Source organism: Bemisia tabaci, chromosome 10 (genome assembly GCF_918797505.1).
Source record: "Bemisia tabaci chromosome 10, PGI_BMITA_v3".
In the NCBI taxonomy this organism is placed as follows: domain Eukaryota; kingdom Metazoa; phylum Arthropoda; class Insecta; order Hemiptera; family Aleyrodidae; genus Bemisia; species Bemisia tabaci.
Genome location: NC_092802.1, coordinates 29,968,946 through 29,993,705, shown reverse-complemented (window position 1 = coordinate 29,993,705; position 24,760 = coordinate 29,968,946). Strand labels below are relative to the sequence as shown.

Sequence of the window (24,760 nt, the reverse complement as noted above, 5' to 3'; positions counted from 1 at the left end):
TGTTGCCCCTAACTAATTTCTTCTTAGGTAAGCTTTTGTCGGAGAGGGATTTGCCTCGGGTTTAAACGCAACGAATGCTACTTTTCGCTGTATCAGAGGAATTGAGGGGCTTGGAAAACAAGAGCAGTTTTTGTTATTTCAAGGAATACGTGTTTTGACTTTCAAAATTACATGGATCTTTATGGTGGAGAGAGATTTCAAACCCTTTTTTGATGCTTTGAAATTGGAAGTTAATTAAGGTGAATTTTTCAAAGAATATATTTTAAAAGTAGCTCTAATCGAAATCATTAAGGTGATTTGCTAGTCGCCATATTTTTTGTTAGAGAGATATGCTTTATATAGTATCGATTATTTCCATGTTTTCAGCCACTTGTTATGTTTATTGAATTTTGACATCGCATTTCTGTTGTCACGAGACTAAGGAACTTTCTTACCTTTGACAAACAAATCTAGCGTAATGAAGGCAGGATTTTTTTAGGGGAAAAATATCGCATGTGATGCTGCTGTTGAAACTGCACTCAAATGCAACGCATTTTTCTCTAAAAACCCCTACTTTTATTACGTTGAATTTGTTTGTAAAATTTGGTAGGCAAAATTTTTGATAACAGAAATGCAATCATAAAATTCGAAAAATTTGACAAGTAGCTGAAAAATGGAACTCATTGATGCAATATATCGCCTGTCATTCCGGAACAAAATATAGCGGCCATCAAAACACCTTAACATCCCAATTTTCCAAAAACTGCAATTATGCGCCTTATTGTCCTCCGAGCCTCTTAAAATAATTGAGGGACTATGAGGACAAGGCACATAAATGCAGTTTTTGAAAAAATTGATATATTCATGAACTCAACTGAAACTAGATTGAAAGTATGTTCTGTGACAAATTCACAATTAAATTCCAACTTTAAAGCATCAAAAAGTGAATTTAAACTTCCTTTACGCCATGAAGTTCCATGTAATCTGGAGACTTAAACACGTATTTCTTAGAATAGCAAAAACTGCACTTATGCGCCTTGTCCTCCAATCCTCTCATTTATGGTGAACAGAGAAATTATTTTTGTGTAGAAAGTAGTTCCATAGATCTATGGAAAAATTCCCATGATAAATTTCGTCAGTTATTGCCATGAGTTCTGTCCACGTTAACATCCAGTATAAGGAGACTACGGACTCCAGGACGGGGAAAATCCCTTACGACGGGGACTCGAATCTGGGACCCCGGCCACGTCCGCTTACGCCAAATAGTGCGAACTAGAATAACAATAATAATAAATAAATAAAAAGATAAGTGTATGTTGGGGGATAAAAATGAAGCAAAGGGCGGGCAATAAAGGGAAAACAAATAATATTCAGCTGGATGGCTGTAATTTTACGACGCCCCCTCCCCGTCTTTCGTCGCTCCGCCCCACCCCCTCGCGCTTCCTCAATCTGTTGCTGCTGGGGACAAAAATGTCGAAATGCGCTCAGCGGACGCGATATTTTCATCCCGCGTTTCCCCCGAGTTGCCAGATTTATTCCAATCGGAGACAGAGAATTCAGCCCCCGGAACGTCTTCATCGTTCAGCACGAAACGCGGAGAATGAACGGTCACGAATAATGGAGATGTTGCATGTGTGAGGAATTTGCGATTTAACTGTTGATTCTTATGTAAAAGTTCGCGAGAAACACGATGGTCCCTCTGGTTTTCTCTGAAATCAACTCCCAAGCTCAAAAAAAGCTCTCAAGTTGAGGCCAAAATGGAGGGGATATCCCACGCTATCCTGAGAGTCCACCTCTGCATCAAGACAAACTCTCCATGCAAAGATAGGGAGCAAATACATTGCCAGGGCTGCCACCTTAATTTAAAGACTCTAAAACTGAAACCACGGCATCACTGCTAATGTATTTGCTCCCTATCTTTGCATGGAGAGTTTGACTATCTTGATATTGAGGTGGACTCTCAGGATAGCGCGGGATATTTCCTCCATTTTGGCCTCAACTTGAGAGCTTTTTTTGAGCTTGGGAGTTGATTTCAGAAAAAAACCAGTGGGACCATCATGTTTCTCGCGAACTTTTACATAAGAATCAACAGTCAAATCGCAAATTCCTCACACATGCAACATCTCCATTATATCCAGGCGGTATGTCACGGCGTGCATTGTTCGTGGAGGAAGGTTGCTCAGTGCGCCTTCAATTAAACGTTTATGCAACACGAACAACCAAGAACTGCGTGCAATTCTCCCGTCCTAAGGAAAAACGCCGTATGAGCCTACACGCGTCGCCAAATTTCCTTCGACAGATCACGAATTATTGGGAATATCTATACGTGTTTTCCCTCCAGATTTTTCAGAAAATTTTGTTCGTAATTTGAGCTAAATATTCCAAAAATGTCAAGGAAAAATATTCATTATTTTCCTCTAGAATAACTATTTTCTGAGAGACAATTGGACGTATTTCTATCAAACGGAACTATGTGCATTATGACCTGAGCCCTGTTATGCACATATTCTTAAGGGTCTCAGGGCTCATGTCTTAATGCACATAGTTCCGTTTGATAGAAATACATCCAATTTGGCAGCACTCAAATGCTCATCCGCCGTTTTTCCTTAGCACGGCAGAATGTACCACTGGACAAGGTATGAATCTTATCATTCTGCTACATGAAGCGCGTTGAGCAAAAAGAAACAATGCGTCAGTTTCCTTCTTCGCAAGATGTTGTTTGGCTGATGTTTTTAGTCATTTTACTTTTCCTCGTCTTTAATTTTGCTAAGCTTTTCAACAATGCTCACATATATTTTATATCAACGATGTGATTGAATCGTCTGAATATTACGACCAACTTTCTGAGATTTCCATGAAACAAGGGTATGTGCGAACAATTTGACAATCTTCGCTCTTTGCCCTACTCAGTCTTGATGGGAGCCATTTCTCCGACTCATTCGCTACCAGTGAGGTTACCTCAAATTGTCTTCTCAGAGATTTATTTTAGATCATTTTGAGTCACGTTCCCTCCAACAGGACTCGCGTTAAAACTAAAAGCGAGCGTCAATCGAGGAACATCATTCTCCGAAGAGTGAAAATAGAGTACACGAGGATGATTCAAAAGAACCGCGAGATAATGAAAGTTGTGCCAATTCTCTGAGCGGATGCGCAATATATTTGAAATCATTCGTCGGCGTGGAGTGTTATCGTGCTGTTGCATTGGAAGAGTAACCGGGAACATTTGATGAGATGATTCTGAGGATGTGAAGAAAAAGTAGCTCTTATAGTCCTCGCCATTTTGAAATGGGCAGCATTCAGAAAAGAAAACTGACTTATAAGAGGAATTTCACCTGCTAAACTGTAATGTGGCTCGTATTCGATAGTAGTTTGATGTATCGTTCGGTTCAAAACAATAGAACATAACCACAAACCAAAATTATGATGGGATATTAATCAGAAGAGCTGAAAATAAGAAATTTCGTAGCAATTTCACTACTCTCGGCCGATTAATATTCATATGAATCATTACTCTATCACAAAATACCCGTTCTGTCAGATTGTTCAATTGACTTTTGAGGCTATGTTTATATTTTGAACCAATTGATATCAATACAATCGCACGTGCTTGATGTATCGAATATGTCCTATTGGTCTTCACAATAATTGAACTATTTTTTGCAATGAGGAATTACTATTTCTGACTCATTCATAAAAACACCTATCTACTTATCACGGCCAGATTTACCTACTTGCCGCCCATGGGCCGCCTGTATTTTGCCGCCCCCTTCTCATTCGTTTTGAAACATCAATAATAACCATCAAGTGAACGTGCCAGAGGGGGAGGGATGCATAAGACGCGTTTACCTAGTCGTGTTGGATACATTTTTTCCGAAAGCCCTGTCAACACTACTAGCAAAATTCCACGGAACTTTGAGCGAAAGTTAAGTACCGTAGACCTATCTCTGTGTAGACAAGGTCCTCCATCAATAAGAAATGAACCAAACAATTATGAAAGAACAAACATGATTGTGTTATAATAATTTTAACTTCCGCCGCTGCGCCGCGCTGATCGCACTGTGTTTGGCGCAATGCGGGTAGTATTCCTGCAGCCTTGTAGGCGCTATCATTTTTACCCCATCCGCTCCTGACCGCACTGTGTTTAGCGCAATGGGTGAAGTATTCATGCAGTTTTGTAGGCGCTAATATGTGTTACCTACCGACCGCCGCGCCGAGGGCTTGTCCTTTTCATTCGCCCCGCAGGCCAAGTTGCGTGTTTAGTTCCTCTCTTAACTCGACTAATTAAAGATGCTGTCTCTTGTATCACCGAAAAAGACAAAATTATAATTTACTATACTCAACTGGCCTCAACTTGAGAGCGTTTTTTGAGCTTGGGAGTTGATTTCAGAGAGAACCAGTGGTACCATCGTGTTTCTCGCGAACTTTTACAAAAGAATCATTAATCAAATCGCAAATTCCTCACACATGCAACATCTCCATTTAGCTAGGGTGGGCCTAAAAACGCCCACACTCAAAAAAAGGTATGACTCTGAGACCAATAAAAAATGGTTCGGAGATCCATAATTTCTAACCAAAGTGACTTACAGTCTACAGTATGGCTTTCTGAGCCGTACTTTACTGGTCGTGAATCTATAAGCATGGCTCCACGAACTATATTTTATGGCTCCATGATCCATAACTTGACCGGCTAGTCACTCTTCTCATACTTGTTTTTTGAGTGCATATCAACCCCTACTTTTCATGATCCAAAATTTCATGGATCCCCTTCTCACCCCGCGTTCGCCAGTCGCCTCTCGGGGAATTTTACGTGGGACGACGCGCTCCCCCGAAAATTTCGATCTGCGTCGCGCTGCCGTAAATCTCCGATTTAATTACCGGAATAAACCCAACGGAGCCGAAACCAACCTCAGCGGATGAGACTCCCAATCCGCCGCATGAGGAAGCGCGGGAGATTAAGCGTTGCGTCGCGACGCCCGCGTCGCGACGCCGACGTCGACGGTCGACGTCTCCTCTCGGAGGTTAATCAAAGCTCGTCAGCTTCAAGACGTCAGCGCCCGCCGCCGTCGCCCCTGAAAATTGCGCCCCGATCCGGGATTGTTTCGGGGGGCAGCGCTCGCGCGGAGGGGCGGGGGGGGGGAGGCTCATGCTGATTCCGAATTCAATTGTGCTTTGCTCCATTGGGCAAGTTACCGGTGGTGCGTGTGATTTCAATCAATCCTTTACATCATCTTCTCTCTCTTCCCCTCGCCTCAGTCGCTCGATGGCCGCGCTGCCACGACCGTGTATCGCTAAGCGACGATGTCGGGTTTACAGTCTCTGGAAATGACGTCACACAGGAGGGGAAGAGGAAGAAGAAGGGAAAGAGGAAGAAGAAAGGAAAGAGGAAGAAGAAGGGAAAGAGGAAGAGGAGGAGGATGGAAAAAGGACAGAAAGTGATGGAAAGAGGAGAGACAGGGGAAAAGACAAACAAGCAGTTCCAACGCCAAAGCGTTGGAGGGCGCTTCTTTAACACTGCGCATGCGAGGAACGTTTTCATACGGCCAAGCGAGAGTATTGCGGACGGACGATGTATAACAAATTGCCTACGTGAAGGTGGTCCGGCAGCAACATACCCGCCGCTAGTCTCTGGAAAACAATAGAAAATAGTAGTTGCGTACGTTGCCAGCGAGCGCGCTGCGAGCGCATCTGTTTCAATTACCTAGCATCGAGTCGGGCCTCTAACTTTCTATTCTCTCTGACATAACCTTTTAAACCTTCAACCCAGAGCCGCAAACAGCTGACGCTTGACGATGCTGCGCCGAGAAAATGAACCAATCACAAAATAGCACAGTAATACGTCACTAAAATGAAGAGATCACGTGACTGTTCGTGATTTTTTCGAATCAATCTGAAACTACAACCTCGAATATGAGGCATTTAAGCATAACGAAGCCCCAAAATAGTTTAACCAGGTAATACGTCCGTGCGAGATTGTTATGCTTAAAAGCAAAACATTTCACGAAAACTTTTACGAATACCAGATGCAGAAGAAAATCAAATTTTCCCGGGTGTACCAAAATGGCGTCATTACCCATAAGGCAAAACGGTATGTAGTATAGTACATGTTACATCGGGGGAGTCGAACGGCTGGAAAGGGCGCATCTGGTACCCAGAAGCGCCCAAAAGGAGAGAAATTTTACAGCGTTTAGCAGAGAGGAACCTATAGCCACACCGGCTAATACTAGATTTAACTGGACAATTGGATTACATTTTGCAATAAGGAACCACTATCTCTGGCTCTTTCTTAAAAGCTCTTTTCTGTATAGGGAATTCAATGGCAAATATGCTGTTTCTATAACGAGCTAGAAATAGTGGTTCCTTTTTGCGAAATGTAGTCCAATTTGAGTTTTTACGAGAGGACGTTTGTGTGGATTCCTTTAAATATTTTAAGGACTTTGCTTCGCACTAGGCAGAAAATTCACTGAAATGTGCACACAAATCTGCACAACCCTTTTCATGTGAAAAATTAAATTTTCCAGTTACATTCGGCAAAAGCTGATATGGCTTGGTTCCTTTCTGCGTAACACGGTGCACTCATGAAATAATTTACTGCGTACAATGCAGGAAATTCCGTGAAATTTGCAGCGAAAACCGCATGATTTTTTTACTGTGTAACTCTTTGATCTTGGGTCCTCATTCGGCGAATCCTAGCGGTGACCTCGCAAGTAACTTTTACGCAACGATATAAGGAAGATAGCTTTGCCGATTGTGGAGTTTCGAAACATATATCGATGGTGAAGGAACGGAATTCACGTGTGTCCGTTTACAACGTTGCAGATTTCCTGTTATACCTTATTTTTTCTTTAAAGTACGAGCCAACGTAAGTATTTGAGAATGTTCTTGATTTTTCTTCTCGATTAGCAGAAAATTCTGTAAGAAATTAAAGCTACTAGATTGACTTGTTTGTCTTCGAAAAAATAAGAGAGGAGCAAACAATTTGAAACATGAGAATTTTCATCGTTAAATCTTTTATTTTATGCATTTAACTCATATCTGAATTTTAGACCGAAATAAATGTACACCAATATTTTATTATTATTATTATTATTTTTTTTTTTTTTTTTTTTTTTTTTTTTTTTTTTTTAACAACTTCATAATGCATTTATGTTTGAAAGTAATAATGAAAAATTGAATATACGTGGTTTTTCTTTGGTCATCGTTGTACATTTCGATGATCAAAGTCAGCAACCACGTATTTCCGTTGGCCACGTTGCGGACTTCCTGTCGTTCTTTGTTTTTCCTTTAAAGAACAAGCCAACTTAATTTTACAAGAACTTCCGGGATTTATTTATATCTCAGTTAACAGAAAATTCGGTAAACATTTAACGAAATACCCTTGATTAGGCTCGAATGCCCGCATTATGGCTCGAAATGCCCTTGCACTGGAAAAAAATCTCGGTGTATTTACTAAGAAAAGAGTAAAATTCCCAAGAATTCAGGGTTCTATTTGATCCCAGTTATTTCTTGGTAAAATTACCATTCATGAAATTGGTAATTTTACCGAGAAATCTCGGTAAAATTAATGAACTTTCTCGGAAATTTTACTGGACCTTGGTAAAAACGCCAATATTTTTTATCGACTGTGGTAGAATTACCGAGATAAAATGGCAAAGTTACCGGGAATTGGTTACCAATAAAAATGGTATTCTTACCTGAAAAAAAAAACAGTAAAAATACCGGTTTTTAGGTAAGCTTACCAGTCTGTCTTGGTAAAATTACCAATAATTTGTAAAAAAAGTGAGATGGTAAAGGTACCAACGGACCTTGGTAAAAACGCCGAGAATTTTTTTTCAGTGCGATATGACTCGAGATGCCCTCGAAATGGCTCGAAACGCCCTGAAATATCCTTTTCCTCCCCAAAGGAAATCCAAAATCCGATTATTTCCGCCCAAATTTCGCAGCAGCGGCCCAATCGCGCGGAAGGCTGAGAGGGGGTCGATTTCACGGCGGAAAGGGACGCCTCCCCGCCGTCCCGCCGGTCGGGGCGCCCGCGTGATTGAGAAGATTAAACATCTTATCAGCTAACCTGACATTTCGTCTCTCCTCCGACAGAAGGGCGCACCCCCATTCCCACACGAGCCCCGAAAAGCATGGGTATATACGTGAAACAGGACTCAAACGGGGGTTGAGATACGCTGTTACGTCCGACGGGCGACGATTTCTCGGGGTGCGGAGGGGGAGGGGGAGACCGGGTGACAGCATCTTGCCTAGCTCATGTCGTCCGCAGTTTCCCTTAACCCCCGTCTTACTTAGCGTCGAGCCTCTTTTTTACCCCCGAACCCGAGTCCGGGACCCCGAGCGGAGGTCCGCAGACACCTGAATTAGCCGCTCAACTGCCCCTGCGAGCTCCCACCCTCGGGGATTTCTTTCTCTCGCCCGGGAGCCATCTCAGTTGCTTATCTGAGGACTAAGCTTTCCTCGTCGTTGCACCCGCAGATTAAATCACCATTTGAAAGGTTCCTTCGCGGAAAGGCTGTTGGACTTTGGGGTTTTCGTTTCTCACCTGTTTGAGAATGAATTTGTAAAACAGCCGGATGATTATTAGAATTGATAGATAAAGGGTTAGCTTTTCGGAGGCTAAAAAGCAGTATCGCCTAACCGACAATGTTAAAAAAACGACAAAAAAAAAAGAAAAAAAACGGGAGACAAAACAAGGCTACAAATACAACACCAAAACCCGAGACGTTTGGACTCAAAACTAAGTCATTTTCCGTGGGAGAATACATTGAAAATTTAAGAAAAATAATCGAAGAAAAAACCTGAGACCTATAATATGTTGTTAGCCGGTTTCTCATGATTTTTTTTTCTCTCTCTCTCTTCTTCTTGGATTGAGAGCCTATCGGTGGAAGCGGGTGGTTGCAATGGCAAGGAGGGTAACTAAGAAACTCGTGGAAAACCGCGAGAGACCTATTAGTTTGCCTGTCATTGCTCTATTTCTCCACAACCACTCGCTTCCACCAATAGGATCGCTCAAGTTTCCCTTGGTCTCCGTAGTCTATTGCTTTATCTATCAATTTTAATAATTAGTGCGTAGGCAGCGGCTTTCTGCGAGGGTAGCAGCAAAGCCTGATAAGAAATTAGGAGTAAGCAACTGAGTTCGCCTTCCATTTAGTACCTATGCAATTTCTGCTACTTTGAGGTTGAAATAGTTGTATCACATACTGTGGCATATCGGTTGCTAACATAGTGGCCGAGTTTGACAGGAACATACCAGGTCGTACTTCTGGAAATATTGGGAATATTTTCCCGGTAGTTTTTTTTTTAAAAAAAAAAAAAAAAAAATCCTATGAGCATAAGCATCAGTAGTTCAATGCAATTGAACCAAACCTGTTTTTGGATATTTTAAGTCTTGAAATTATTAAGTTTGGAATCGCATAAGAGCTATCTAAATGCTGAACTTATATAAAATTGATGTGCAAGATTCCTCTTTCTCTTCTTTCCCCTCATTTTATTCTCATATAACAAAATGGAGTAAACAGTGTTTAGTCCAAGAGGTGAACTCTTCACCAACTTTCTAAAAGCTTGAGAAAAATTAACCTTTTTCCTTTTCACTCTCTGATTCTCTGCTCGATAAAATGTAGTAACGCCCTCAGAAAAATCCTTATTTTCAAAATTCTGAAAAATTTGTCTACGTATGATAAACTTGGAGCCGCAAATAGCCGTAAGTATACACCGCAAGGTTTAGTCTAGTACCTTAATTAACGTATCGCACTTTCTCTGGAACTTTGAAGGATAGCAGGCGGGTTAAAGTTGGTGAAAAAAGTAGCAATTGAGTTTGCATTGTTTGCACCGGCGCTAATGGGGTGGCAGCGTTTCCGGATGATTTCTAAATGCTCTGGCTGGAGTTTAAGAACTAGGTTTCCGCTGTTGATTGTTGCCAAATTTCGTGTAAAAATGATCATGTTTTGAATTAACATCGTAATGCGAGCAGAGATCATATATATTAGGGGCTTGAAAGACAAGGCGCTTAATAAATGTCAGTGCAGTTTTTGCTATTTCCAGAAATACGTGTTTGAAATTGCGAAATTACATGGATTATCATTCCTTATCGCGGAGAGAGAGAGAGTTCAAACTGACTGTTTCACGCTTAAAAATCAAATTTGGGAGCGAACATTTCACAGCATATACTTTAAGGCTAATTTCACTTGAAATCATTAATATCTCATTTTTTTTCAGAAACTGCACTTATGCGCCCTGTCCTCCAAGCCCCTCTTATCTTGTTTCTAACGGGGGTTTAGGGGAGCTCCCAAGCTTTAAGACCTGGGAGCCTCTCCCGGAAATTTCTTGAAAATTGCGTCAACTCTTGAGCAATTTTGAGCTATTCTAACATATACAAGTATAGATGTACTCAAAATTTCAAAGGTGAAAAATAAGTTACACGCTTATCTGGCAAAATATACCACACATATCTTGATAAGCACTGGAAAAAAACACATTGGAATTAGAGTCCAGACTCTTAAAAACATCAACAAGAAAAAATACGATTGATTCAATCGGATTTTTGCTTAAATCAAGAACCAAGCCTTTTATTTCCTTTTGATTTAAGCTTAAATCTGATTAAGTCAAGAGTATTTTTTCTCGTCAATGTTTTCAAGAGTCTGGACTCTAGATCCAATGTGTTTTTTTTCCAGTGAGGGCCAAGTAGATATGAGAAGGAGGGGGGATATGCTAGTTCCACCACTGCTCCTGAAAAAGCATTTGTCCCGAAATACGCACCATTGCAGTTTCACCATGTAGTTTGCGCTCCGAAACTTTCATACGGAACAGATCCCCTCTTTAAAAACGCTCAATTGTTATGTGGGTGATGCTGAGGACTCGAGAATAAATTGGCTCGTTAATAAGATGCCTTGTCTACCGTGCTTATACGCATATGAACCCCACGGGGTTCAAGGCCTCTCCAGTTCGATGACGTCAGTTAAAACGGGAAGTGGACGAAATTGGTAGTCCTGCGAAGCTCTCTTACTTGGTCGTTTTATTTTAGCGTCTCGGTTACATTTTTCGATTTTAACACCGATTAATTTACTTCATTTTTTCTTAAATGTTTTAAAATACTCATCGTGCACATAAAATCATAATTCAGATGCGGTCATCCGGTCATCTCAAGTGTCACCTGTTTCGTTAGGATTGCGATGTGTCAACATAAAGTGAGCACCAAGTGTGAATGAACATTGCCGATGGTGTTTTCGTGTTTGTTTTGATTAGTTTATATTTTCATATACTCTTATAATGTTGACAGAAGCTACTTGAATTAAAAATTTTCTCGTTTTATTTCTTAGCTCCGTGCGATTTTAATAGCACTTCATTTGCTTAAGAATTTTTGATTATATATTGTTTTAAATACTCATCGTGCATGTAAAATGTCAATGTGGGATTACCTCGGTCATCTCAAGTGATACTTGTTCCGTGTTGATTGTGATGTGCTGATAAACGCTGAGTATCTTGTTTCGTTTGTGTAAAAGTTGTAATTAATTAGGAAGAATGGCGGCATTCTCTCTTCGGATTATACTTTTCATAAGCGGGTTCGAGACATTACTTTCGGCTAAAATTCTGTTTTTATTTCCGCTTCCGTTCTCGAGCCATTATCGAGTTTTCACACCTCTCATTGATGAACTTGCTTCCAGAGGCCATGAAATCACTGCTTACACATCACAACACTTCAAAAGAAAAGACCTCACGCCGAATTTTAAAGAAATCGTGGTCCATCTTGGCCCTGGTGCTCCAAATTTAGATGGTAGAGTATTCACATTCTGTAAAAAATGTTCTTGGCTTATTACCTAAATTATTTAAAAAAATAAATATACTAGCAAATTTAGCAACAGAAACTATATGCTCAAATACCCCATTAATGAATATCTTCTGGGTTTCATTCATATTGCTTTTTAACCCTTTGCTGCATGAGATATTCATTGATTTTGCAGAGAAAATATACATATACATTGTACTGTATTATTTCAACAATAGAGTCACTTGGAATTGATTTTTTTTTTTTTTTTTTTTTTTTTTTTTTTTTTTTTAATTTAAGTAAGGAGATCAGACTTAGGATGCTCCTCAAAAATCATTTCTTGCTTTGCTTAAATTTAATACTCTTGCATAGAAATAAATCTGAAAACCATGTGTTGCTTTCATGCAACGCTATGCAATAAAGGGTTAATAATGCACTATATTACGAAGAAATTATACCAAACTTTGCTTTTTACAATTTTGTTTATTAAAAAGTGTTCTCGTGGGAGGTATTTATTGAGCGATGGGAAAATATGGGAATGGGGGATGAGAAATCGAATATTTCAACAATATAAGTTTCATAAAATCTACGACAATAATAATAATAGACCTATTTCCAAGTTGAAAATTACGGAGAGGTAAATATTAAATTAATGTATTTAAAATATTGAAACCCACCGTAAAAAATGTAGTCTCAGAATTTAAAACTAAGTCCTTACCCACATTTAGATCATTTAAAGAAATGAGGTATGCTATTTCTATTACTGACACACTTTTATCGATAGATACTCAACTATGAGGATAAGCAATTTTTCTATTGTTTTCTAAATGGATATTTACTTACATCAATCAAAACAATCAATATTTGTTACTTAGTTATTAGCGAATACTTAATTTGGATAAAATATCAGTTCATGCTCGGGCGAAAATATCAAAATAAATTACATATTAACTTTTGAGAAATGTATCGTTTTCCATTTGATTGATGGTGAAACCAAAATGACACGTGTCTTAATTGTGAGATTTGAACATTTCTGCGCAAGTAACATCTTTTTAGGGAAATGTAACTAACACTTTTGCATGACATTTCTAGAGAATATTCTCGAAAAAGAAGAGATTCCACGGAACTTTATGGAATAACTATGATGGTCACCCAACTAAAAATTAAGATATGGGAGGAAATCTGCAACTTCGGGAACCAAGGTACGTGTCATTTTGGTTTCGGCATCAATTTGTTCATTGTTGGCCTCTGTAACTTAATCGTGATCATTGGACTCACCATGCTAGATTCTTTATCTATTAATTTTGCGATCCGAGTTAACAGTTAGAGTTATAAACGGCCGTTAGGGGAAATTTTAGTACCTAATAGAGAGGCTCATTGACGACAAGAGAAAGTTTTTTTTTTACAGATACGTTGTAGTACTCTTTGTAATGTATGTTTTGGACATGGAAGACTTACGGATAGTCTAAATCGACTGAAAATAAATCTCAAGTTCTTTTTAAGGTCGTTGAAGAACTCGAGTTCACAAACTTCCAAACATGTCAAATTAAACATAGTAGAAAATGAAAACTGCACCGCACAGAAACTGTAACAAACGCTGCCTCTTTTCAGATCTAATCGCGTGATAAAATTTATAAATGTAAGTAGCCCAGTATGTGAAAAAAAATTACCGTTTAAATAATGAACTTTTAGTCTTTAGTATTTTTTTATGGGGAAATTGGGATAGGAATCGTAGGATAGCAAGGAAAATCATTTTGAAACGAATGTTTTACAGTTTATTTGAATTCATATTTTGAACTTACAATTTTGAACTTTTGATAAACTGGCAAGTATGGTAACGATCACTCTTTTTTGAACAGAAATCGACCTCCTCGAGCTGGGCCAGATGTCAGCCGTCCAATACACCCTCCAAGAATGGACCACCTTCTCCGCCGTAACCGAAGCCGCCCTCAAAGGCAAAGAGCTGCAAGACCTGATGGCGTCCGAAGAAAAATACGACCTGATCATAATGGAAGCAACAACAATGCAGGAATCTCTCCTCGCTTTCGCCCACAAATTCGGAGCCCCCGTCATCAACTTGCACCCCTTCTACGTCTCGGCCTACGTGGCATCCCTGATGGGAGCCCCGAACCCTCTCTCCTGCGTCCCCGATTTCCGGGTACCGTACACGGATCGTATGGGCTTCTTCCAGAGGACGCATAACGCTATGGTGGGGTGGTTTGACGTCATGCACGGGAGTCTGTGGCATCTCCCGCGGCAGGAGAGCATCATGCGGCGGTTGTTTAAATACCCCGGGTCGAATATGCTGCCCCCGTTGGAGGAATTGGTGGCGAATGTATCGCTGCATCTTGTTGATGCTCATCCGATGATGTACGTGCGACCGTATAGCTTCAATGTTGTCGATGTTGCCGGCATGAATATCAAACCGGCTAAGCAGTTGCCCGCGGTGAGTTTTATGGCCTGTGGATTTTTATTTTTTATTCAGCTGAAAGGTAGGTGTGACGAGCAATGTTAGATCTCATGGCACACCTGTACCAATGGAGGGCGAGGCTACTACATTGGTACAAGAGATGGAGAGCAAAAGCTCACTGCATCCCTTCTTGAGACGGAGAGCAAAAGCTCACTGCATCTCTAACCTTTGTAATATATGTTAGAAGTAACGGAAGGCAAAAGCCTACTGCATTACTTTTCGAGACGGAGAGCAAAAGCTCACTGCATCTCTTTCATAATCACGTCGGGGTCACCAAAATGTTGAATCAAATAACAACATCGAAATTCACTAGGAATAAATTGGATTATTATTTATGATCATCACATGTCGACAGTGTAGAACAGAATGAAAACTGAAATATATTCATCCAACCTAGCAGTCTCGGTATCAGCTGTTTTGACTTGACAGCCTGGTTACACGCTCAAATTTCCGTCAAATTCCGATCAAAATGATGACCAAGATGGCGGTCGAGAGTTATCTAGATTGATGAGTAAAATGAATTAAAACAGCGTGTTGATTGAAATAAGCACGGTTGTGTGGAAATCAGATGAAGGATGAGCCCCACAGATCCATCATCTACCATCAAATTTTTGCAGGCCGCAGAAATTTGATGGTAGATGGTGGGCACCGGTCACTATTTGATCGGAAATTGATGGGAATTCGAGCGTGTAACCAGCACATTGACCGAAATTGTATCGCCCTTTATCATGAATAAAATCGTCACCTTCCGGCCGAAGTATCTCAAGCGCCTTGGGACGCTTTAAATTTCCGTCGCCATTTTATTTTTTCACGGAGAAATTGTTGGTTGAATCTGTTGAAAAATGTCACTGAATTTTATCGGCAGCTCAGAGAAAATTCAGTGGAATTCTCGGACAGCTTCGTTGAACGGTTTCTCTGTAGAAAAAAGGAAATGGCAACGGATATTTTTAGACATCGCATGGCGATTGTGATATTTTGGCCGGAAGGTGACAAAATGTGTAAACGGTTCACAACACTAGAAGAAATGTTTCGTGGACCCAGAGTCCGGACCTTTAAAAATGTGACAGGAACATAACTCTTAAGTAAATTAGATTCCCAAATGATCACGTCATTACATCGCTGAGCAACAAGGAAGCCTACATGTAAAAGTCGTTTCACTTGCATTCTTCTGTTTAAAATTATATATGAAAATATGTAAATGAAGAGAAAAATGGACGTATTTCTATCAAACAGACCTATGTGGAGGTGAGAAATATGGGGTATTCTCGTTAGTTCTCTGGCCGTAAGAGTGAATGAGAATATTAAAGCGCCAGTGACGTCAGCGGCAATGATCGAGCCCCAGAGCGGGGGCGCGATCTTCGTCGGGGGGTCATTAACTCATGAGCCCTGTCCACAACGCTCTCTTGCCATGTCCGCGGCTCATGAGTTCCGCATTCAGTTGGCACATGGGTCTGTTTGATAGAATGTAAAATCCCGCTTTTTTTCCAATTCCTTCATCAGGAATCCGCCCACTTTTACATTGCTTCTTATGCAGATTTCTGGAACACACCCCATATTTCTCACCTCCACATAGGTCTGTTTGGTAGAAATACGTCCAAATATAAGTTGGGTTTTATGTAATGTTTTATCGTTTGAAATGAAAATACTTCCACCAAATTGTACAAAAACTTCAAAATAATAAGTTGAAAACTGCCGACGCCACAAATTAGAACAATCGTGTCAAACAAAGTATGGCACTGCGGCTGGTGCGCACGCCGCAGCGCAAACGCATGGTAGCGCCTTACGAGACCGAAGGATACTCCATGCATTGCGCGTGCAGCACGGTTCGCGCGGCGCATAGTAGCGCCTTACAAGTCTGCAGGATACTTCATGCATTGCGCGTATACCACGGTGCGCGCTCGAGTCGTTAAGAAGTCCTTCTTTCTTGGTGTCGAACCCACCCCGGTATCCACCATTTCCGAACACCGAGAGCTTGCAATCCAAGGATTCCAGGATTGTAGAGATTTTGCAATCCTATATGTACTCCGGTGAATTTATAATTTACCAGCGGACATTTTTCAGGTTGGAATGCTGTTCCTTTCTATCGTACGGAAAACGTCAAACCTACCTAACATTCAGGGAAAGAAAGTGGAATTATTTTTTTCACAAATGGAGCAAAATTTCCAGAGAGATGTATTCTTGTATCACATTCACACAAAAATGAACTCTGGCAATCCGATTTTGACAACGTTGACAATTTTTGCAAAATGGCCTAGGTACGCCTATGGCTAATATTAATCAATGGGGGGGGGGGGGGGGTGAGTCCACCGCGGCACTGGGATGGATACTCTATGACTAATAATGCAGTATACAATATTATTAGTCTACAAGAACTACCCGTTTTAACCGGCATGATAGCTCCATTCTCTCTTTCTCTTCTTTATCTATTACTAAATCTATCAAATTTAATAATAGGCCGCTGCTTGGTTCAGGCATTTGCATTGAAATGTTCTGAACGGATATCATTATTTTCAGTTTCATACTGACTTTAAACAATATTCAATGCTAGGCTTCAACTTAAATGTTGTTTTTTTGCTCCTTATTATGTTTCCCCTTAGATTTTTGAAAGGGCCCAGCATTATTCTAGCTTCATGTTCATCAGCACTCTGGCCAAAATAATGAAGCTATTTTCTCGAAAAGCTTCAATGATAGGACATATCGAAGTTTAAACTACAAAACTAGGTATCTCGATTGCGTTGTTTCAGAAACTTCACTCCTATTTCACTTTGTGAAAAAAAGACCAAACCAATTTCATTGCTTGAAATTTTCAAGAAATGTTCCTCACATAGAGAAGAAAAACCACGTAAGTTTTCAAAATATAAGATTTAGTAGTTTTCTATGTAGAATAATACATGACAAGAATTCTGCAACGCTGCAAACCAACATACGCATTTTTTAAGTTTTCACAATCGATGTACTTTGATGAAAGATCCTCTTCTATGTTTTTTCAGGACATAAAACGATTTATGGATGAAGCCTATGAAGGAGTCATCTACTTCAGTCTCGGATCATACATCGAACCAAAAATGTTTAAAGAGAATGTAAGGCGTGTTTTCGAGGAAACAATGAAGAAAAGCAAGTATCGAGTCATTTGGAAGCATTCAGAGCCAATTCAAGGATCTCCAAAGAATATCCTACACAAATCTTGGCTACCTCAAAATGAAATTCTCGGTAAGATCTTATATCCGCGTGTCTTTGAATATTTATTTAAGATAAGGTACTTGGTAAAAAGGATTTTAAGGTTCAGAGGCAAATGTTTTGGGGAGCTCAATGGATAGAACTCATGAGATACATCCATGAGAGCGTTAGTGTTTTCCAGTTGAAAATGTAGAGGAAGCAATATAGACATGAAAATGGTATGAAGAATAATATACTGCTGCTATTTCGCCTTCAATTCTTACGATAGCCCAAAAAATCCTTCTTGCAGCGATGGTTATCTATTTGAGGATCTGGGTCTCAAGCTGTCCATAAATCTTACCTCAAAATTAAGTAGGGTGAACTCAAGTCTTAAAAAACTTACAAATCTGTCATTTTTTAACTAAAATTACTGAAAAATCAGACTGAGCTCATCAAAAATGTGTAAAATCCACTTCTGAAAGCGCAATTTGCATATCGACTGAGACGGTGCATAACGTTTGCGCACAATTTTTTTTCCGTAGAACGTTTGCGCACGACATGTTGACGAATATCAGTTGCCGCACACTTTTACCGAGTAACTTTTGGCGCACACTGCAGCATATTGGCAACCTGCTAATGATGCTAACGCGTGGCACCCGAAAACTTACCGAAAACCGGAGTTTTTTTGATCCAGGCGGGTCATAGTATCGCGTCATGATAAGAAAGTTTCTTGCAATGCATTGTCTGGGCAATTTTGACCCAGTCATCGTTCGTTCGCCGTGGAAAATAACCCGGAGGCTGTAAATGACTCTTTCAATGCAGACGAGCCTGAATGAATCCATTTCTGAAAATGGTGCTGATGAAACTTGCTCTTCAAATGCAACCTGCCCTAAAAACAGCCCTAAAACCCGTCCTTGCACTGAAGATGATTCCGGTGAAGACAGTAACAGCATTTTTAGCTGAAGTAACAGCGAAAAATCTGTGAGTAACCATATACCTTATTTTCTTAACTTTCTTCATTTTCTATTTTCTTCTTATTAACTTATTTATTCATTTACTTATTGATTGCGTATTGGAATTTATTTAAATGAAAATTTCCCCTCGTCCGTTTATAAATTATCCGTCCGTTGGATTGTCTTATCACGAAGCGATACTACTGACGCATCATTGAAGCGTTGCCAAATAGTGCAGTGTGCGCAAACGTTATCGGTAAAAAGTGTGCGCAAATGATATTCGTGAAAAGCGTGCGCAAACGTTATCGGTAAGAAAAGTGTGCGCAAACGTTATGCAGCCGACTGAGATGCCGTAGGGTCAAAAATCTTCACCGAATAAAAGTGAAGTTGATTTAACATTTTGAATGTAAAAAAATTGTGCGAGAACTTATAAAATGCTGAATTATTCACCGCAGCGGTTAGTTTTACATCTTGGCATTGCTTTAAGTAACTCCTGTAGCGAGTAATTTAGCATTTTATAAGTTCTCGCACACTATTTTACATCCAGAATGTTAAATCAACTTCACTTTTTTTTCGGTGTTGTTTTAGGTGTTCATAATCTTCACATCTATATTATTCATGCAATAGAGGACGAATCAACCGTTTTTTCAAACATTTTCACAGAATATTGTATACATGAAGAAGACAAATTGGAAACATTATAACTAGATGACGTTGAGAATTTGTCCAGTTTTAAATTGCATTTGCTCCCATTTGATAAGCGATATTCTTTTTTCACATTTTAGCCCACTCCAACTGTGAACTTGTATTACTAGATGACGTTGAGAACTTTTCCAGTTTATATTCTTTTTCCACATTTCAGCCCACCCCAACTGTAAACTGTTCATCACTCACGGAGGATACAATAGCCTGGTCGAGGCCATGAGCATTGGCGTTCCAGTCCTTGGCCTCCCGGTGTTCGCAGATCAACGCCACAATGTAGCCTACTATGAACATATGGGAGTTGGTCTGGGTGCCGACGTGAACAGCCTTACAACCGAGGAATTCTCAGAGAAAATCGATAGAATCGTCAACACGCCATCGTAAGTGAATGGATAAATCCATGTGACTACTTGTGGGATAAGGGACTTAAGTACGAGGAAGCAAATTTTTCATGGAGGCAAATTTGAATCCGTATACTTTTAAATAGGGCGAAAATCCAATTTTTCAGCTTTTTTTTCCACGTTTGACTCTATCTCTTTTTACTTGACGTCCGCGTTCCGCTCCGTCTCTCATTTGCGTTTCAAGAAGCTGACCAGTGGCGTGGCGTGAATTGCGATGTATCGATTGTTATGCCATTTAAACCTATGGAAAAGGCTCGATATTCACGGTATTCGCAGCGAACACCTTAATAATCGATTCTTTACCATAGGTTTAAATGGCATAACAATCGATACATCGCAATTCACGCCACGCCACTGAAGCTGACTACCATAGATCTCTGGTAAATAAGACATTCAGAGAGTTTAAAAGTGAAAAAAAAATTTTGAAAAACTGACCTCCATACTTTTCAGAAGTACTGATTCATTTATTCTAAAGAGTTTTTGTCGGAACCCTACTGCTTGGTGATGGCTTGAGTGGATGGGGTTTTAAGAATCTCGGAACTTTGTCAATTGATGTTCCTAATTCTCTATATGTTTTAGCACTCATCAGCCTATATTTAATAGTGATGCAAGAGTATTTATCTCTCCTTTTAAATCTAGGTGCCTAGGTTTCTCTTTTTAGGAGGGTCAAAGGTGATTTATATAAAAAAAAAAGTAAAGGAACATGCAACAAATACTGAAACTATTAAATTTTGAACATCTTTATCCTCTTGACTCATTGCCTACTAAAGAATGAGCTGCGAATAATTTCTTTTCTTTTCATGAAAACGCAAGATTTTGAGGCTATGCATTTTCTGCCGACAAGTTTAAGCATCAAGCACAATAACCATAGCCTAACGTAGCCAAGTAAGAATCTACAAATACTTCAGAAAAATTAGCCACTGAAGAGAAAACAGTGAATTTGATACCAAACTCAGGTTTTATAGAACGTTTCAATTTTCTAAAACAACCTAAGTGTAAATCAGCGCGGACGAAGTCACTTGAACCGGAATTATAAGCGCAGTCAAAGTACCTGGTATCAACAAAATATTACCGCAGCTGCATTGATTTATACATTTTATCAAAATCAAAACACTTGTAGAGTTTTTAGCAAAAGAAATGCACTTCTAAAAAATGTATTTCTCTGATGCGACGAATTCAAATCATTGAGTGCAATAAAAGGCGCGCCCGCGCGCACCACATTTACAGCGCCTTCCACATCGCATAGATACTACAAACGCTACACCTTTTTCACTGTGCTTTACGATGTGCCAATTGCCTATACTGCGCCTGCTGGAGTGTACACTGTAATTTGAGGGACACACTGTCCATTCCATATGCACTCCTGCATAAAGTAAATGCAAATCGATGCATTTTTGGTTAGCTACTTGACTTGGTAATTTTTCCCAAAAAATGCAAGATAACCTACTTTTGGATGAATTTTGCACTAATTTTAATAATGCGTCTCTTCCACAGATTCAAGGAGAATGCGAAGAAGGTGGCCGTAACTTATCGAGATCTGCCCCAAACCAGTTTAGAGAGAGCAATTTTTTGGGTTGAGTACGTCATACGACATAATGGGGCTCATCACTTGAAGCCAGCCTCTGTAGGCATGCCACTCTACAGATACTTACTGCTGGATGTTATTGTATTTTGGCTATTTATCTTGGTACTTGTAATTTATGTCATTTGTAAACTCCTAGCTTTAGCCATCAGAAGAATCAAAAGCCGACCCATTCGAAAATAATAAACAGCTGATCAAAAATGAAAAATTGCTTCCTTTTTTTCGTAAAAGTTGATGGTTATTTTTTTTTTTAAAAAAATGTCACAATGGCGTGGGACAAAACGAAAGTTCTAGCGGTTTTTAGCGTGTGAAAATATGAGAAAATAGTAATTTCACTAAAGTATGAAACAATTTCAGCGTGATCCTTAAGACATAAATCTAACAAATTTCCATTAAAAATTCTTAATCTCACATTAAATGTGGGTTTTTTCGGGATTTTTTTTTTAAAAATATGATCGTAGATAATTGTAAATATTACCACCAACAGTTTTTCAGTCATAGATAAACAAGTAATTCAACGTATAGTTAGCAAATACATTACCGGGATTGCCACGATTGCAGGTCAAAAAATTACCGTTCTGACCCTTAGAATCTCTACACATAAAGACTGAAGGTATGCACTCCCTACCTGTGCTGTGCATGGAAAGTTTCACTGAAGTAAAGAGGTGGACTCTATCATAACTCAGGGGTTCTATTCAATTACGGCCTCAACTTTGCTATGTTCAGCTCGAAAATTCTCGAAAGTTGAAAAAACCAATGGAACCATCGTTTTTCCTGCAAAATTTTACGCGAAAAGTTCTCATAGTACAAGTCCCCACACTGCCATGCTGGAGAAAAACGCCGTACAAACATCCGAGACTTGCCAAATTTTCCTTCTTAACATATTCATTTTTGAGCCAAATGATGAATTTTTCTTCTAGAAATTTTCTGATACTTAAGATTACATTGCGAGGAAAATTCCCTGGAATATTGGACGGACATTTTTTACAAGCTTTCCTGAAAATTTCTATTTTACCAATTTAGGGCAGAGTCGAAAAAAGTACGGGGCGCCACTTGAGCTAACTAAAATTATTCCAAAAAGAGACGGGCTCCCAGTGATATTACAGCAAATCTATCTCTCTGAGGATTGTGGTGTCTGCGCGCAGATTGCGGAAACTAGAGTCCCTTTATACTGAGAGTTAAGACAATTCGAATTCATTTCTGATTGGTTACCGTTTTTAGGCCTCCACAGTGTCACAAACGGGAATAAACATTACATTTGCACCAATTGCAGAGATTATAATCTGGAATGGACCGAGAAATTACGGGTTCGACAAGTAACAAACGGAATTAGAGAAAGAAATTTGAGAATGAGCCGATCAAAGATTACGAAAAACGTTCAATTTTTGTAACCTTTATTCCCGTTTTTGACTACATGAGGGGGTGTTGTCTTAACTCTCAGCACTGCCGTGCTAAAGAAGAACGCCGTGTGAACATTCTGGTAACATTCGGTAAAATTGCGAACTAAATCATCTGAGAAATTGGCAAAAAAATGTTCAAAAGTTTTCTTAGAAATTAGTGATTTGCGAAAGGATATTTGGCAACGCCTGAATGCTCTTACGGCGTTTTTCCTCAGCACGGCAGAGTATAAAGGGACTCTAGTGGAAACCTTCTAGATTGACGCATAACCTAAAAAAAAACCAAAATAAATTTGGCAACGCATGAAGGTCCATGCGGCATTCTTTCTTAGCACGGCAGCGAAGCATGCAAGAGTTTCATTTTCGCAGGTATTCATTTTTAGTCGAGCCCCTCCCACCCGAGGTCGCAACTCCGCGAAGAAAGCAATCGTTTCTGAATTATCGCCATTAGAAAATTGGGAAAGTTTTTATGAAGGAAAGTTACATATTGTTGCTCCATACGAAGAGCACACACCCAATGAATGCCCCTCTCAAAGCTTCCCTAATTTTTGTCTTCCTCCACTCTTGATCCCTCCTCAGCGTCCGTTAATCATGAAATCCTATTAAAAGAAACTTTATACCTCCCGGCTATCAATTTGCACCGTTATTTATACAGCTCGGGTAATATCTCCGTCAAATATTTACCGTTTGGACTTCGATTAAGGCCCATCGTCGTGGACTTGTTTGGGGCTTTCGGGCACCGTAAACCAGATTTATTTCTCCTGTTGAGACAAATAATGGATGTCCATGTTCTATCGCTGTTCCCCTCTCTCGCAACGACCTTCGATGCCCCCAAGGAGTTTAGTGTTGTAATTTCGGTTTGGAGGTTGGATCATACACGAATTAGTGCTTTCGAAAAAGTGGAAATGGTTTTGATTATAATTCTTGAGCGACCCCATGGTTCATTTTAGTGTTCTTTACGATGACGTAATTTTCTCACTGTGATGAATTTATCTTGATCGATTATGAATATCGCACAGGAGAAAGCTAGGCTGTTGAATTAATATCCTCGTTGTTGATAAAATGTGCGACGACTTCAAAATGTTTGTCTCAACCGCCCTTTGTAGAGTTGACAAAAAAAAAAAAAGAAGATTATAATTCGTGAGTGGCTAGGAGTGGAAATTGAAGTGCGTCTGTTACGAGCAAAGTGCGCCTTCAATTTCTGTTCCAGCAACACGCATATTCAAAGAGCACGATTAGTTGCATCCAAGAGTTAGCGCTTCTTTTTCTTCTTCTTATTTTTTAGGTTGTGTGTCAACCAAAGGTGGTCTCCAAAATCTGCGCGCAGACAACACAATTCACAGAGAAATCTGCTATAATATCACTGGGCGCCCGTCTCTTTTTGGGAGAAAAGAGTTCGTACTAAAAATTCAAAATCTGCCGAGATGTTTGACATAATCGACGCGATATACCGCACGCCAGTTCGACTACGGCAGAAACATTGACGCATCGCCTTGCTATGCGTTAAGGAGCTGTATTGCGGAGCAATTCCAAATTTCTTTTGACTTTGAACCTATGATGTGTTCAGTTTCTCTACGTCTGACGAAAAGTGCCCAACAGCCAGTATTTTTAGCGGATAAAAGGGAAATTCAGCTTGTGCTGTGTTCAACATAAAGACTCGAAAAGGGCGTTTCAGACAAAAAAGAATGACTGCGTTTCCAATCCAGCAGATTCAACGGAGGATCAACTGGAGTTCTGCGAGGCGAAGGAGTGAAGTTGACGTATTAACATGGCGCAACCGTGTATCGGGGGTTAATAGAGCAATCCATCCAGTGCCGGGTTGGTCTCTCTCCAAGGCCATGGCTCCACCCCCTTCCACGGAATTGACCTTTGTCTGACATTTCCGCGGAATTAATAACTTACCTCGATTAAAAGACTCGATCTCATTCACGCACTCATGCGTTTAGAGAGCTCGTAAGCTTTAGCTCCTTTTCAATGGGGGCCATGCAGCAAAACAGATTTGTCTGCATCGGGAGTTTCGTATCGACCATTCTGCCGTGCGGTGGAAGAACGTCGTAAGAACATTCGATCGTTGACAGATGCATTAAGCAGAAAGGAACCAAGCTACATCCGCTATTGCCAATTTCAATTGGGCAATTTAATTTTTTACGTGAAAACGGTTGTGCGGATTTATTAGCTTTCAGCGAATTTTCTGCATACACTGGAAAAAAAAAACAAGCAGAAAAATCCAACATGAATATGTTGGAAAAGCGTGCCGAATAACTAAAATGTTGGACACATACCTACTATTTTCACGTCTTTGTTATTTGCATCAATTGGTACTTTTTGCTAAATTTGGGAGAAAATATTGATTCATGAA

General features: G+C 39.9%; 1 protein-coding gene across 2 annotated transcripts; it reads left to right on the top strand.

Annotated features, from left to right (window-relative positions):
* The first annotated feature begins 10,920 nt into the window (after window positions 1-10,920).
* LOC109030838 (UDP-glycosyltransferase UGT5) lies at window positions 10,921-21,197 on the top strand. 2 transcript variants are annotated; one of them, XM_019042019.2, is made up of 5 exons: window positions 10,921-11,749; window positions 13,600-14,186; window positions 17,201-17,420; window positions 19,182-19,401; window positions 20,917-21,197. In XM_019042019.2, exons 1-5 carry the CDS (start codon window positions 11,497-11,499, stop codon window positions 21,185-21,187), a joined length of 1,551 nt encoding a protein of 516 aa, XP_018897564.2. In that variant the 5' UTR covers window positions 10,921-11,496; the 3' UTR covers window positions 21,188-21,197. The 2 variants fall into 2 exon arrangements, with proteins under 2 accessions (XP_018897564.2, XP_072161083.1); XM_072304982.1 differs by lacking the exon at window positions 10,921-11,749 and adding an exon at window positions 12,745-12,942.
* Window positions 21,198-24,760: the final 3,563 nt, after the last annotated feature.